We start from the raw sequence: 16958 nt of genomic DNA, 5'->3' as shown, positions 1-16958 counted from the left end.
GGCATTCTCATAAACCCTTCAGTCTCCTCCGTCACCAGGTTCGGGGACCTCCTGCCCGCTCCGGACAACAGCCGGGCTTCAAGGAACATGTTCCAGTGTGGTGCCAAGGACGCTGCGCCCAGGCCATGATGCTGCTGAAGGCACTTTCTGCTTCGTACAAAAGGGCACTCCAGAAGTAACTGGTCAGTCCACAGGGGCTTACGTGGAGGCGAGAGGTGCCTCAAAGCAAGGCTGTATATGGCTACTTCTATGGGAAAACGACAGTTTTTCCATTTGTTCTGCAGCACAGCACTGCGCTGAGCAGCGGCCAGGGCTCAGCAGGACTCACAGGTTTGACCTGTGATTACTACCCAAAGCTGGAGCCAACGGCCACCACCCGCCTCGGCATGCCGCGTTCGGGGCACATTTAGAACTTACACGTTCTCCAAGTTCACCAGGGCAAATAAGCAGCACCTAACTTTATTTTTGAGACAAACAGATTCTGAAAATGCTTTAACAGCTCAGGACAGCATAATGATATTATTTTAAACTGAAATTCAGGACCACTACTTTTGGGGGGCCAAAATTTATGTGAAAATAGGAATTTGAGTCACAGAAGCTGCTTCAAGTTGTGTTTGTTAGCAAGAGCTGCTGTGGCAGCCCATCCTCTCACCAAAGATTTCCAAAAACATAATTTGGACTCCGGAACCAACAGTTACTCCACAATCAGAAATTTTGCTACAAGCAAGTGCCTGCAAAGCCATGTTTTAACGGCAGCATTTCCTATTTCTAGGAAGTCTAAATGTTTGTTCCTAATCCTAACTCGATTTAGGAACCTGTATCGCAGCATTAAGCAAATGCTACAAATCTAAACAGGGAAGTTCCCCTTTATTTTTACGGTTTGGGAACAGACACCTCAGTGCCAGGTGCCCTGGGGGAGGAAAGTGCTGCAAGATGAAGTAAAATGATCAATTCCTGGGTAAAAGCAACAACAAAAGAATTCTTACCAAGCATGTCCATCCAAACAAACCTTCCAGGACCTGCGGCAAAACCCTGGCCATAACCATTACAACAAACCTTAAGGACCTGCACAGAAAACAGAACTCCACCCCAATTCCCCATGTTCTTTCAGGCCCAGAGACGTGGGCACACACAAATGTCAATACCCTGGATGCCCTTCACACACAGAGCACACAAAGACTGGAAGAATTAGCAGTGAGTAACCGTGACTGCACCTTGCAGCAGGTCTCCCTGCACGCATGTACTGCCTGGAGATGAGTCAGCCACCTGCTCCATCCTGGACAGAGAACTCCAAGAACACTTAGTAGATATATGTGTATATATAAACTTAATTATCTAAGAGGCATACCTTCCTTTGCTTGGTTCCTCCTTTTTCACTTCTTTTTTCACCACTGCAGCCTGAAAAATATAGAACAGTATATCTTGGGTTTCTAGAAGTAACAACCAAGAACCTACATTTCTGATCCCATCTAATTAACACCCCCATGAGCCCCAATTCAGGCAACACACAGGCTGAACGAGCACATCTTCTCCCACAGCTACAGGTGGCAGCTGAGCAGCATATAGAAAACACAGGCAATTTGACTTTTTCCAGGCAAACTGCATTCCAAGTCAAGCGTTACCCAGCATCAGAAAGCCCAAGGTTTGACTCTGTTCTTGCAACCTGCCAATGCAGCATTCATTTCCTGGAGGATGATCAAGCCTTCCTATGTTGGTTATATGGAAGAAATTATTTTAAATAGCGGGATGTCTTCTGGAAAGGAAGAGAGCAGCTCAAAGCCACCCAGCTCCACAGCTATCGCAGTCAGCAGCACCAGCCAAGCAATCACACACTGGGAAAACAGCTGAAATCCAGCTCTGGAGCTGCCCTACCATCTAATTTGAGGACTGCCATCTTACCTCAGCAGCCCCTGCACGGGGCGACAGCGTGCAGGTCAGCGTGTGTCCACCCATGCCGTACGGATTCTCCTGCAGGAAGCAGTGCATGGATTTAGCCGACTTGGCACTTTCCAGCTGTAGGATTGCCTAAAAGAAGAAAGGACAAACTTCATAAACACTCTGACTCCAGTCTGATTTCTTTAATTCATCAAATGTGTTCTGAAGTAAGCAGGAAGTTAAACTATTTTTCTTGCTGGTATCACGTATGTTCTGGAGATTGAAACCGAAGGGCTCTCCTCTTTCTGAGATGCTGAAGAAAGAAACCTCTCTGGTTTGAATTTATCTTTGGAATTAAATAAGGAGCTGCGTTAGAAGGAGCCCTGTGTTCCCTTCTCAAGCGTGTCCAGACTTCTGTATCCCAGTGCGTCCGGCTTCAGCTCTGCTGGGAAGGAGGGGCATCCCCTCGCCAAGAGACAGATGCTACAACTGCCTATTAATAAAATACAAAAACTACACAAAAAAGTCTGTTATACTAAAAAAAATATGTCTTTCCCTTCTTTACCTCTTAGTTATCTCACACAAAATGATAAAACAGTTTCAACTGCAAAATCTCGAAGACTGTTACACAGGTTGTGTTTTAAAGATCATATTATTTGTCTTTTTCTCTAATTAAACCTTGCATAAAAATGCTGCCACTGTCCCTTCCATTTTCTTTCCAGCCTCCCTGTCCTTCCAGACTGTTCACTCCAACGCTGCCTACCGAGATCAGATCCCAAAGCCCTCGACAGAGCAGCTGTCTCTGACAAAGTGCTGATCCCATGGAATTAAAGCATTTGAGGGTCAGGTCAACAGAATTAGGCAAAAGTCTGGAAATTCACCCAAGGGCTTTTTCTGACTACTGAGTTCTCTCTTCAGTCACCTCTTTATTGCATTTTAAAAACTAATAAACGCTGCAGTTTCATAACAAGAAGTTATATCTTCTTGTTACAAGTATCTTCTTCTGTTTTACAGGTTATTAGAAGCTTGGCAGTTATAATACCCCACAATAACTGCAGTAGGGTTGCTTTATAATGATTGTATCTAAACACTGATTACAAACAAACAGAGCATTTTTGTTTTAGAAAGTAGAATTTTCAATTCAACGTTAAGTGTAAAAATGGCAACGCTTAACATGTCAGAGTGTTTTGCAAATCAAGTCATATATATTCTGAACTGTCCAACAAAACCACAATAATTTGGGCATTTTCATTTCTCACTGCAAAACGTTCTTTTTCCCCAACTTTCCCCCGAATGGGAATTTATTTCCCCATCCCCTTCTTTCTTTAACATCCAAGATTATCAATGTGCCATTTTAGGAAGCTTTATTTTCATAACATAGCAAACTGCACTGTTTTTATTCAGGACAGAAAACAGCCTGAAGTACCATTTTCCCCTTCCCCACTGCCCCCAACAAATAAGATAAACAATTTTCCTGTCAAAGTGAGTGGGAAGGAAGACCTATATTGAAGTCAGAAACTTTGATTTCCCATTAGCAGAATATTTTTGATACTGGGAGATGAAAACACTTTTTTTAAAATATATATATACGTTGTGTTTCATACAGCAGAATGAAACCCATGACTTACCTTGTTCCTGTTCTTCAGCACCACATAATGATCCACTCGCCCAAATCGCAGTCCCACACAAACCACTTCAAGTTCTCTGTATCCATCATCCGGCAAGTTCCCAAGATGCACAAATTTATTATGTACAGTTTCAGTATTTACCTAAATAAAAGCAATAAAAACTTGCTTTATATTAACTTCATTACATATTTTACTAACAACTACTGGGCTTTATTAGAAGCAGAGTCCCACAGAAAGGCTCTATACCACTCAGATCTCACCCAAAGAAAAAGCAGATTCACAAACATCAGATATTCATATTTTCTGATCACATCAGATTTAACTTCCCCATGCGGTCTATCAAAGGAAACAGCTATACTCCCAGGAGAGGATATAAAACCTCAAATTGAGTGCTTTATTTTTTTAAAAAAAGTTTAATTTAACTAGTAAAACTTAAGCAATACTGCAAATATGTAGCTGAAGCTTAAATAAAATCTGGTATTTTGAAAAGCAGGTACAGTCTAATTAGACAATAAATCAGCCAAGGCACAGAAACCCATCTGAAAGATTCCAGCCCCATCTTTTAAGCTGGCTTTTGCTCACAGGGTCACTTTGCAATGACAGGAAGATCCTTGGTCAAATATACTCTTTTTGAGGGTATCCATTTATATATTAAGCTTTCTGTGAATCTGTGCAGAGATGAAGAATATTCTCTCCATCATAACAAATTCAGATTTTAATAAGCCTAGGAGGGTCTGTATCAGACACAATTAGTGTCTGATACGGCCGTTCTTAAACTCACTCTGGTGAAGTTTTTGCCAACGTTGTAAGCCCAGGGTCACACAGTCTGACCCAAAGCCTGAGCCTGTAGTAAGACTATCTTGAAGCTAAAACTAAAAGTATTTTTCACAGAAAAAATATGGAAAAGCTATTCTTTCCTTAATATATACCGAGCTACACTGCATAAATCAAATTCCAGCAGTTTGAAAAGCTGCGAAGGAAGAGGAGACATTAGACTGAAGAAAGTGCAGAGACCAGAAAATCTGTCTGAAAAAGCAAGCAGCATTACTGCAAAATAGAGAGGCAAACATCACCAAATTCTCCCAGCTACAGTGGTTAAGGTCTCTGACAAAGCATAAAAACTCAAAACAGACCCATGACAGGAGGAGAGACTCTCCTACTAAACGTTTAATCCCTTGCACTTCATGTACCATGGCGCTAAATTAAGGGGACACCTCCTCCTCCTATTGCTTGTTCATTCTCACATGAAAACATAGATAAGCATACAATTAAAGAGCAAATTTAGATAACTATTCTGTTAATTGCTAGTATTTCAGTACCAGAAAGAGGGATGGCAATTCCAGATTAATGTATTTTGACAGCATTCAAAGGCAAAACTAGATTACCAGCAACATACCTTAGGATCAGAATCTTTAATAAGAGCAGTAAATATTGCTTCCTAAAAAACAAAAAAGGCAAAAAGGTCAGATTTGAACTGTAAAAAATGTGATTGATGTCGTGAAAGGGAGAGCAACTACATGAGGCAGAAACTGTGCCATGTGTTCAGGGTGTAAAGGACAGGTCATAGTGTCAGACAGCAGCACCCAAAAAGCTACTCCAACCCACTAAGTAAGACTTGCTATTTTATACTTCCGGAAAAAAAGTGTGTACAAAAGTCAGCTTGAATAAGGTAAAATCTTGTTCTGTATTTAAATTTTGTTATGTATCTTAAAATTTCAGTACTTCTCCACTTTTTTAAAAAAAAAAAAAAAAAAAAAAGACACACTTACCTCATCTTTTAGAGTCTTGTACGGAGGTACCATGTTGATGCAGAGCTGATTTCCATCCAGGGACATTGGAAAGCACGTATAAAACTTAACCATCGAATCTGCTGATTTCCTATTTATTTCTAGATAGGCCTTTAAAAATAAAGCAAGCAAATAAGCTGTAAGAAATTTCAGTTTTAGCAAAACAGTCTAAAACAACATCTCCTCCAATACATGATCACAGAGGTGTCTCTGGATAGAAGCATCACTGAATACTAATTAAAATACCTTTTTATGAGATGATAAAATTAAGACATCTCTCAGTCCTCCAAATGGCTTTGCTAGGTTGGAAACTTCCTCAGCGGAATATCCTTTTTCAGGCAGGTTTGAAATAAGAACCACACATGTATCATCAAGTTCCTGTAAACAGAAATGAATATAAGTCTCTAAATCCAAACTCATGCATTACAAAAAAGATCATTTATCATTACTGTGTAAAACTACCTTTACACCACATGAAGACTGAATTATAAACACTTGCTTAAAAATATCTAATTATACATGGAATAGCTCCAAAAAGCAAGCGTTATCCAAACCTTTTAGGATACAGAAAGTTGTAGAAAGTTCTAAACGGGATTCAAGTAACTTTATAGACTGACCTGGCTAATCGATTCCATTAATTCTTCGTTCTTTGTAGCCACTACAGCAGTGTCTTAAAAAAAAAAAAAAAAAAAAAAAAAAAAGAGGGGGAAGTTAATTTAATAGATTTATGTTGCAGAACCTTAAAACTTCTTACACTATCCATACATTTTAATCACTTCTGTCATTAAGCAAATTCCAATAATCCATCATTCAACTCAAAAATATTTGTTTAGTTCATAAAAACAGAATTTCAGTATAGGAATAAAAGCCAGTTTGCAATTTACCTTGATCAATTAAAGCTTCATTAAACTGATCTGAGTCCGTTTCCACCACCTGAGACATCTGAACAAGTTTCTCTAAGAAAATAAATAAATAATAAAATTACAGAAGACATCACAACACTAAGTTTCACACAGCTTATAACTAGCAAAGTAACTTAAAATAGCACTACCCCATCAGAAATACCTATTGCTGGTGCAGGTTTATTCAAACTTTGGGCTTCAGTCTCTACAGTCTTCACAAACTCTGCACCCGTGTCACCCTCTGCACCTTCCTTTGGTCCTAACAAGTTAGTTTCCCCAACTTCTATTTCTGGTTCTGTTGGTATCTTCAGATCCTCAGGGTAATTTTCTTTAGATGTTGCTGGAAAGTAACAAAGAGGAAAAAAAGTGTGTGTTATTTCAAAACACTGAGAAACAACTGATGTGCAAAACAGTCAACAATTCTCAGTCTGATACTCAAAAGCATCCTCTCCCTCATTACAGTTCAACAAGAATTCAGGTACAGGAAAGTCTCATTTCGTTTCAGCTTGGAAAAACACGGGTATTGCTCTATTCCTATCGGAAACTTCTTTCTCCTTGATACTTTGCCAGACTAAATGTGCAAAGAGCACGAGTTATCATAACATTAGCCATGTCAAGAGGTACAAAAAGGCTGCCTCCTCATCGAGGAATTTAGCACGCAGGCCAGTAATGGGGATGAAAGGCTGGACTCGCCACCTTCATTATTTGCTCTAGTTGCTGCATGGAAGGAGGTGGTAATGGAAGATCCCCCGCATGTGTTTGCCCAGGAAAGAGTAAAACTCCTCATTTGCCTTACCTGCAACACTGGAAGTTTTAATGATTTTACTATCTCCTGTCACCAAGGCTTTCTTAGGTATTTCTTTTTTATCTAAGGAAAATAACCCCAAACAAGTAGATTAATAGAAATGCTTATTCCTTATGTTTTTGAGAAGTAAATGCAACAAGAGCACAAAAATATGTACCAAAATATTCTAATCTGCAACCGAAGCGCAGTGAGCTCTAAGCAGAAGACACTAGCTATTTTAAAGCATGACACAAAGAAACAAATCTGAAAAGCTAAGTCAATTCCAACACACTATTGAGCAAGCTATGAAACAGAGTATCTTTTATAAATCTGTTTAATACCTTCCTCCTACAGAAAGGATTGTGTGTTCTTTTTCCCTCCTCTTTTAATTAACTGTATAAAAACCCCACTGTTTCCATCAGTGAGACAACTAAGCAGCTATTTACACACTGAAGAATGAATCATGACCATGGCATTTGTGAAAAGTAGCTCCCCACCAAAGTCACATCTGGTCCCCGATTTGCTCAGGACAATTGTTCATGAAAGCTAACAAACTAATCAACAATAATGGTACGGCTACTACTGCTGCTGTCTCAGTAACACAAAGTTCTTGTGAAGTGTAACTGGCTTTTGAGGCATTTGCTGGGGCAAAGAGATTCTCTAATGACATGACTTTGCCAGCTCAGTTTGAAACATTTTCCCTCTAGACCATTAAAAGACCAGGAGAAATTTAAAAATGCTTTAAACTTGTAAGGAACATAAGCTATGCAGAATCACTAAAAGTAACTGAGAAACAAAATGTTAAATATGTTAGAAAAAAAAAAGCCCAGAGGAAATTTAAAGAATAACACTATTTGACACAGCCACACCACACTTGCACAATTCAGGACAAACATTTAAAAATATGAAAATTTACTGAGGCATAAGCACAGGTCAAGTTCCAAAGGAAGACACTTGAGAGAATAAACCATTTTTGGTAGCTCTCTGCACCCGCTTTCAGCGGCTATGAAAGGAGCACTCACACTAAAACGGTGATAAGGAAAATGGAGAGGGAGGAGAACAAGCAAAGAGAACCTCACCTATAGTAACAGGTGTGGTTGTCTTGGTGTTGGTGTTCTCATCTTTTCTGTTGTGAGGAGGCAGAGGAAAAAAAGAATAAGGAAAAATCAGGTTCAAAGAAAACTAAAAGCAGCTGAAATTTCCCCAAAACATCAAGACCAAAGAAAGCAAATAGAGGCATAGATGTCTTTAGCTGCCAACTGTTACCAGTAAATGTGGTGTTAACGAATGGAAGGGCACACTTACTTTGTACTCGGTGCAACTTTTTTAGTAGTCTGAGCTATTTTTTTGATGCTTGTTTTGGCCTGCAATTTACAGAAAGAAGAACTTTTAGTGCCTGCGAACTTTAGTGCATCATCACATGACTATTACTGCTTCACTGCGCGCCACATCACCGCTTTCTACATTACAGGTTGTATCTTTTGCTGTTTTTTAAGCAGATACTGTTCAAAACCATCAATTTTAAGCAAGAAAAATGCAAAGCTGGGAATTGGTATTTGCAAGTTAGGAGGAAGAATATATAAATACTTTTTTTTTTTTTTTTTTTCTTCCTTCTAGGGATCATAAACAAATTTGCAGAGCAAAAGCACAGAGCTACAGAAAGCAAAGAAAAAAGGAAAATGTTGCTCTCCATCATGTGTTCACCTGGCCAGGAGGCAGCTTTGGCTTCTCCGCTACGCTGATCTTCACCCGTTTCCCATTGAGCAGCACTGGCACAGTTTCCCCGTATTTCACGGCTGCTATCACTGCTTCTCTGTAGTTCATTTCTAAGAAGGCCTAAAAGAAATGGCAGGTGCAGTTACACATTTATAGTATTGGTACAAAATAGGCAATTGGTTTTGTTTTTCTCTAGAAAACCTGCTCAAGTCAAAACTTGTCTCTCCAAGTTCATGTGGAGCTTGATGAAAAAGCACTTCAGTTTTACACAAAAAGCATCCTCAACCCCTCTAACAGCTTAGATGTAGCAAGCAAGTCTGGACTAACAAAGCTAAAGTCCCAGTTCTCTCAAATGTATCCATGCAATCTTTACCGACTATTTAAGGAGCTTTATCCTGTTAGCAGCTGAGGATCCAGGTACAAAGTATTTCATTGTCTGACAAAACATTTTGCATTCTGGACACAGAGACAACCAAGCCGGTGTGCAGGACAGCTTACCTCATTCCTGGAGCGGAGCACAAGGAGATCACTAACTTTGCCAAATGGCTGGACAATTTTTTTAATATCTTGATCAGAAAAGCCATCATCTGGTAAATCAGATATTTGAAGGACTGTCCCACAGTTCAGCAGTTCCTCTCTCAACAGCTAAAAATTAAAGACGAAACAAACCCCCAAATCACTGCACGCCTGAAGCAGACACAGCCCTTAGCCAGCTGTGGTATTTTGAGTATTATCATTTTTAATTCAAACATGGATCGACAGTTTTGTTCTTCCACCGCTCTTTAATTTTAGGCTCACCATTAAGATGTGGCACAGGAACACAAAACAGCATTGGAAATACTTCCCTTTTGCTTTTCAAATATCACCAAGGCGCACAATTCCTGTCACAAGGGCTGCAAGGGTAAGGAGCTGCTAAACTCCAGAGTCTCCTTTCAGTAGCACCTCTCAGCTCCAGTGGCACCAGGCAGTGTCCTCCGTTTGCCATTTAGAGGCCAGAAAACCTGTGTGACTGCTCCCACCACTGCACAACAGTAACCACAACACTGACGTGATCCACTAAGAGTTGCTCTAAGAGTGTCCCGTGGTTGATACGAGGGACTATGGTGACATTGGTTTAACTCCTCCACATGACAGGATTGGTAATTTCTCCATGCTTCAACCTCCCTATCTGCCCAGGGATAATTACCACTTTCTTTTTCCTATCCTTTACTCCCACTTGCACAGCAAATTCTTCCCAAGAGAGGTCATCACTCCCAATATTCATAAACATGCAGCGTGGAGACTCAGAATTAACGGGTGTTTATTCTGCTGTAAAGCAAACAGCACTCTCACACCTTCCACCTGCCCAAGTCCTCACTGCGTCGCCTACCAGAACATTGGTGCATGAACACAGCAACATCCATCACACAGAACCAGCAAACAGCTATTCACAAGAACAGCCAATCTCCCTCTAGAAATGACACACTAACCAAACCCTTCAAAATACAGTGAGAAATATTAAGAAACTCACCCTATTATATGCAGTAGGACAAGGACCACTGTTTTCCAGGAATAAATCTTCCTCATCCTCTTCCATTTCTCTGTTTTGGGGTGAATCATCCAGTTCAGGAGACTTGGATTTAGAAGCACTTGAGCCATGCAGAGGGGACAAGTCTCTCCTCGAAGCCTTTGGAGACACACTCGTTTTCAGCGGCTTCTTCATATTTCCAGGCATCTTCCCTAGGACTCCATGGGAAGGTGGTGATTTTCCTGCTCCTGAAGACCCTGGCCCAGCAGCTTGGGGAGGTTTGTGCTTATTGAACTCTGCTACAAAGCCAGGCCCCAGACTTTTCACCACCGCCTCCAAAGTTGCCTTTTTGTCTGTGAGGGGATAAAAAAGATTCCTATAAATAGCTACTTACTCTCATTAAGTGTAATCTATCTAGGTATGTGTGCGTGCAGAGACACAAACTGTCCAGCTCAACGGAGATATTTCTAGCAACCCTTCCTGCACAGCACCCGGCTCCTTCCCTCGCCCACACACACCCCAAGGCAGCGGGCACCGTGCTCCCCGCTCAGCCTTCTCTCCCAAGGAAGCACAATGCTGAGGTCACGTGTTTTCTTCGCCCCCCTAGTTGTTCTCTTTACACTCCCCTGGTCCCTGGCTCACAAATTGCATAAAAGGGTGCTCCCAAAAGCCAAGATTATTCTGGCTAGGCTGCTAACAGCATCTCGTGCCTCTTTTGTTCTTACATCCCACCATGACATTTGGGTTTTCTGTTATACTCTGTCACACCCCAAGGCATTCATCGTTCATTTTCTGTTATCACTCGGTGTCCTCTGAAAAGCTGCCAAAGAAATTGTTGGTCATTTGATATTTATGCAGTTGATTGCTCCTGAATTAGGAGGGAGTTATTATGCACTTGTCTCTACTGAAATGCACCTCATTTTTCCTGAACTTGTCAAGTTTCCTTTCAATTCTTGCTCTGCTCACCAATGCACCTTCTCACAAACATCGATTCCAAGGTTACTTCAATCAGTTAATCCACACTTGGACAAAGCGTATGAGGCCCAGCTGCCCCAAAGGTTCCTGCCTTCAAAAAGTGCCTCCTCCTCACCTCAAGCCTTATTTTGGCTACAGTTCGAAACAATCAGTGCAGATTTTCCTGTGCTAACCACCTGCTGCTCAAGTCAAGACACAAAGCAAAGCTACTTCCTCTGCCCTGCCCTTCCCCTCGTTACAGCAGCACCAAGGACCACGATACTCCTGCTAACCTCCTCATCCTCACTCTTCATCACTGTGTCCTAAAGACTGATGTTCTAGTTTTAAATTATTCTTTAAGGACAGGCTACAGCTCATCTCCTGTACACCTTTGTTTTTATGGAGATCGGTGGATCTCGCAATTTACCTATTAACTGCCTTCTCCTCTCGGTCTTCTACATGGGTCTATGACAGTTTGTCGTTTACCCTTAAAAAGACCGCTTTGAAATTGCCTGGTATTTCCCAATATTTTACTAAGACTTCTCTCCTACAGAAGAGCTCAGCACTTCTTCATTTTCTAAAAGTAAGTGATAAAGCCACAGACAAAGATCAAACTTTAAAATTTCTCCATTCTTTTTCTCACTGGAACTTGGAAAGAAACATAGCCTTCCAACACCCTGGTATTCCATCCAGGAGACGCAGTTCAAACCCAGTGACACAGAACTGAGCTCGCACACAATTTCCTAGAACTACAAATATTTTTCCGTTACATGTTTTACATATTTTCAAACTGGATGCAATAAGCCGAAGGGAGGGTAAGAAAATGGTGCAACAAACAGCTGCTACAAGGAATGCAGCACTGAAAGCCTTTGGGGTTCCAGCCCTTTATCTCATCTACGTTATTTACAACGCCCTCATGGACCCCTGCAAACTCCACTTGGATTCAACGCAGTTTTTACATAGCACATCACTTTTTATCTGCCCCTTTCATCAATACTGCTGGTGTAAAGCTGCTTCTTGCTGAAGATGAAGCATCTCCAAACACTTTCAATTCTTGCCTACCCTTGCTAGTTTAAAAAAGGAGCACCAGCAGAAATCACCTGAGGGATGATTGTAGGGGGGATGGGGCCAGGCTCTGCTCGATTGTGGTCGGTGACAGGACAAGGGGTAACATCCCTTGGAGTAACTGGGGTAAGTTGAACCCCAGGCAGTTCCATCTCCATGTGAGGAAGAACTTTCCTGTGAGGCTGACAGAGCCCTGGAACAGGCTGCCCAAGGATCCTGTGGAGTCTCCTTCTCCGGAAATCTTCCAAATCTGCCTGGATGCCACCCTGTGCCCCGTGCTCTGGGTGTCCCTGCAGGAGCAGGGGTTTGGATTAGATGATCTCTAGAGGTCTCTTCCAACCTGACCATCCTGGGATTCTGTGATTCTGTGAAAAGAAATGCTTGCCCAGCAGTCCCTCAACACTACCCACCAGTCACTGACACAAGGTGAGGAAGGCTGCAGATTTTTTGGAATAACCACTTCCTTCAAAGCCAAAGTCCCAGACAGCAACAACGAAAGGGAAAGCTATTTGCAAATACACTTCAGATTTACCCGGAGAGCGGGCGCTCCTCCGTGCGGCCCAGTCATTGCTGGAGGATCTCTGCGGGCGCGGGCTGGTCCTCAGCGGGTTCCTCGAGCGCTGCGGGGAGCGCGAGCGGTGCCGGGGGCTGAGGCGGCGCACGGGCCGCGGGCTGCGGCTCCGGGGCCTCGCGGGCCGGGAGCGCCCGGGGCTCCGGGAGCGGGAGCGGCGAGGGCCATAGCCTGGAGCGGGGCCCCGGGAGCGCCGCGGGCTGGGGCTGGCCGAGCTGGAGCGGCGCTTGGGCGTCTGGTTTTCTTTGCGCTCGACAGCATTTCTAAGGGAACAAAGGCACGGAGTGAGTTTCAATGCTTTTGAAGGCAGCAAGATTCATTTGCGTCTGTGGAAATAAGAGTTCCTGCCAAAAAAAAAAAAAAAAAAAGAAACCAAATCCAGCTAAGTATACAGAGACTAATTTATTAACAAACATACTTTAATCGGCAGTAAGAAGGCTTGCTATAGAAATTTAAGACAGACAGAATCGAAAGAGAAATAAGTGGGGGACAAAAACCTGCACACAGCAAGAAAAAGCTGCAAAGAAGGCAAGTCTGAAGTTACAGGCTGCAGTGCTACAAAAAAGTGCAGGAGGAGGAAAAGAATGAATGAAATTGAGACACGGACTAGGATATGTCTTGGTTCTTCATAATTTAGTTTGAAGCAGGAAATCTCGAGACAGCATCTCTGGAGGATCAATTCACACTGAAGGACAGATTTGAAAGGAGTGACACAAATGTGCACAACTCGCATATCTATGGTACTGACAAGTGTGAAGCAGATGCAGAACATGGCAAGAAAGACTGGGGAAGAGGTCGGTGAGACACGGAGCTGTCAGGCACCAGGGCAGTACGTTCTGTCGGTGCACATGCCCAAGGAGCCTGTAGGGAACTCCGGGACGCTGGAGATACACTGCTCATTTCCGAAACGGCCAGACACACGAGGAGAAGTGTAAAAGTAAAAAGTATAGCAGAAGCAGCCTCTGGCGCAACCGTTCCTTGAGCAAGACACAGGAAACGCAACCGCACAAGCGATTTCTGTTGAAAACCCACCAGAAACATGAGGAAACCGCCGACGTGGCACCCGCGCAGCACAGCAGCACTGCCTGGGAGAACAGTGCAGGTCCTTCAATGCAGCCTGAAGAGCAGTTTGCATTGTAACCGAAAAGCATCCAAGCTCGTTAAAGATAATTTGGAGAGGCACGCAAGAGCTTCCGCACGCAAGGAATCCCCAGACCCAGGCTCCTATCACCGCTCAGAACTCTGTGCGGACAAAGCTGCTTGGGATGATCTAATGAGAGGAGACAGGAGCCACGATGGGCAGCACAGGAGGCAGCTGCTGCCAGTGCCAGCTGCACCGGCAGGACAGATGGACGTCCCTCCGCTCTGCAGCACGCTCCTACCTTCCCCACGCAGCACGCCTTCCTAATGGTGTTTAATGAGCAACGTTCAAAAAAAATCCGCATAAATCTCCTTTTTCTTGCGGACATTGCTGCATTAAAAGCACTTTGCATCAGCGAACCTCAACAATTTATAAAAAATAAAGTGTTATGAAGAGAAGACTGTTGGAGAGGACCCAGCGCAAAGCAAGACGTGGGCCCTGCCCACAGCTCCAGACAGCTGCCTGTGGTGACGCTGTCCTGGGACGTGTTGTCACCACAGAAGGATTCGAGGCAGCACCACCCTAGAAACCACCCGCTGCCCCACCTGCGAGCACACGAGCTCACGCACAAAAAAGCGGCCTTGAACTTGCTTGCATTACCAAGCTCCTCTAGCCAAGGGCAGTTCTCATTCTCTGCATTCCTTGTAATCCCTGCTGCCGAGTGATGAGTGCTGCTATCTCACTCTGAGGTTTTCCAAACATAACTCTTCTCTCCATGAAAGACTCAGGAGTTACTCTTTGTTTAATAACACAGAAGGACCTTGGGTGCACTCTGCAATTAGCCTGACCTACATTTTGATCTTTTTGACACATCTTCGCACACTGAAGCTTCCCAGGAATTACACTGAACTAATTAATGGGAAGTCACAGGGCAGCTCAGAAAAAATAAAAGTGCTACAGTTCCTATTTGCATTCAAGCAATATATGTACAAATACTGAACCAGCAAAATAATCCCATCTCGCTGAGATTCAAGCAGCATTAGTCCACATGCTGCATTTTCAAAAGCAGTAACTAAACAGCATAGTTTTTAAGGACAGAAGAGACAGGAGCTAATCTGCTCTGTGGGGTTTCAACTTGTGATCACTTGGCTTCCCAAGAACCTGTAGAACAGCCTAAAGAGCCTGTGAAACACAGCTAAAAAACACAATCTGTGGTTTCACGGTGCCAGCAAAAACAGCACTAGAAAACAAAAAGGCTGTTAAAGGTGGAAACCACCCAGGTGGTTCCTCACTGACCTAAAGCAGGTCCCCGTCTCACCCCGGCATGGCTGCCCACAACATCACTCATGCAGCTTTCCTACAGAGTCCGTTCCCATGCGTGGGAAGAATTTAGACACCAAGCCACCTTCATATTTGAAGGATTCAAGACAAAAAAGCAGAGACCCCATACAGTTTACAAAGAAAATGCAACACCACTAACAAAGCTTATCAGTGAGCAAAAAAGGATAATTAATTGCAATGTTTATCTTATGGCTTTAGTAGCATCAACTAAAAATAACCTGCAATCAAAAAGCAGTTACCTCTTTGAGGAATGAGCCTCAGGATTCCAGTCAGGGTATCTGTTAAATGTGAAAAACACAATCGTCAGTGAAGGAGCTAGAGCTGCCCCCGAGCGCGTTTTCTGGCTGACATGCAGTGACTGTCCCGGACAAATGTCCCCAACAGGGCCTCGGAAAGCAGCAGGTGTCAGTGCCCCCTGTGCCCTGCCAGCCTCAACAGGGCCAGAGCAGCCCTCGGGAGGGCTCCATGGGCAGAGCAGCGCATGCACAACCCGCCTCTCACCACGGGAACTTGGCAAACACGGTTCTTACTGTTGACGTAACTGACAGCAGCTTTCGATGTGCGGAGGGGTGTTCTGGTGCAGGATCCAGTCCTGAGGGCAGAAAAGACAGCCACAGGCATGGGATTAGCGTGTAAAACGGAGCGCTTGGCCAAAATGCACAATAAAGCATCTTCATTTTCCGCCATTGCCGGCAAATTTTACCTAACATGATCTGATGTCACGTCCAGATTCCCAATTTAAATTATTACTCCTTATGATTATTATTCCTAAGGATGATGGCGGGCTGTTAGTAAATGCAAATGAATTTAAGTGGAAGTGGAAATGCACCACAAAAATAACCCCCTTCTTCAATCAACATACCACATGGTCATCACCACCATATTTTTAAATTCAAATGAATAGATCATATAGACCACTACACTTTAGAGAGAAAAAAAAGGAAAAAAAAGGAAAAAAAAAAAAAAAAAAAAAAAAAAAAAAGCAATTACCGGACTGTATAAATACACAGATAGCAAAATAAGCTGAATTAATCAAGTTTGAGAGGGAACCAGAAACAACACTGTATTTTCAAGGCAAAAATCATTCCTAGAGGCATAAATTTTCTTGCCTTAAACTCAAGAATCACTTGCAATGCCGTGTTCCAGCCACAGATCACCAGAAGGATGTTGATGAAATCCCTACTTTCTACTCCCCATAAATTTATGCACAGAAAGAAAATTAAAAGAATTTTAACATGGGGAGCATTTGATGGGTTAAACATCGATCAAAGCCAGAAGGACGATGCGAGCCCTCATCACAGCTTTAACTGCAAACACACATCCAGTCCCTACTCCAGCTAGAGAGAAAATAAATGTGGATTTTTTTTTTTTTTTTAAAGACTGGGCCACCGGAAACTCTATTAAACGACTTTTTTCTTCCACTAAACTGACTTGCTGGCCAAAGCGGCTGCTGTAGCCAGTGTGCTAGTGAACAGAGATAACACTGGGCAGGCTGAAACTGCCAGGTATTGAGCATCACCAACAAGCAATACGAAATATCCTTAAAAATACAACTTCCACCTGCTTTAGGATCTTAACACAGGCGTTACTGGCTGAATAACACAGCCAACGCTGCTTTTATAAAGCCAGGCTTTATAAAATAGCTTGGTGTCATGAAATCACGTATGATTCTTCCTAAGCGTACGCTGGCTGGTAACGTTAAAGATTACAAAATGTTTAGTTGGCTGAATCGAACTCTTGTGTTCTG

At 42.8% G+C, this 16958-nt stretch overlaps 1 protein-coding gene across 1 annotated transcript in view; it reads right to left on the bottom strand.

The window, feature by feature from the left end:
• Nucleotides 1-16958, bottom strand: part of ZNF638 (zinc finger protein 638) — a 34663-nt gene that overhangs the window by 11012 nt on the left and 6693 nt on the right. The window contains exons 2-19 of the mRNA XM_088526515.1: nucleotides 15742-15803; nucleotides 15451-15489; nucleotides 12751-13052; nucleotides 10203-10552; nucleotides 9191-9337; nucleotides 8681-8812; nucleotides 8282-8340; nucleotides 8056-8102; nucleotides 6989-7060; nucleotides 6356-6532; nucleotides 6175-6246; nucleotides 5908-5960; nucleotides 5537-5668; nucleotides 5273-5401; nucleotides 4900-4941; nucleotides 3504-3644; nucleotides 1900-2025; nucleotides 1349-1398 (exon numbers count right to left, since the gene is read on the bottom strand). Coding sequence (XP_088382641.1) covers nucleotides 1349-1398; nucleotides 1900-2025; nucleotides 3504-3644; nucleotides 4900-4941; nucleotides 5273-5401; nucleotides 5537-5668; nucleotides 5908-5960; nucleotides 6175-6246; nucleotides 6356-6532; nucleotides 6989-7060; nucleotides 8056-8102; nucleotides 8282-8340; nucleotides 8681-8812; nucleotides 9191-9337; nucleotides 10203-10552; nucleotides 12751-13052; nucleotides 15451-15489; nucleotides 15742-15803 — 2132 coding nt within the window. The remainder of the gene's footprint in view (nucleotides 1-1348; nucleotides 1399-1899; nucleotides 2026-3503; nucleotides 3645-4899; nucleotides 4942-5272; nucleotides 5402-5536; nucleotides 5669-5907; nucleotides 5961-6174; nucleotides 6247-6355; nucleotides 6533-6988; nucleotides 7061-8055; nucleotides 8103-8281; nucleotides 8341-8680; nucleotides 8813-9190; nucleotides 9338-10202; nucleotides 10553-12750; nucleotides 13053-15450; nucleotides 15490-15741; nucleotides 15804-16958) is intronic.

The sequence above is a fragment of the Tinamus guttatus genome, unplaced genomic scaffold (assembly GCF_059628265.1).
Source record: "Tinamus guttatus ecotype Peru unplaced genomic scaffold, ASM5962826v1 Tinamus_guttatus_pri_ptg000247l, whole genome shotgun sequence".
Taxonomy (NCBI): domain Eukaryota; kingdom Metazoa; phylum Chordata; class Aves; order Tinamiformes; family Tinamidae; genus Tinamus; species Tinamus guttatus.
This window is presented reverse-complemented; position numbering and strand designations above follow the sequence as displayed.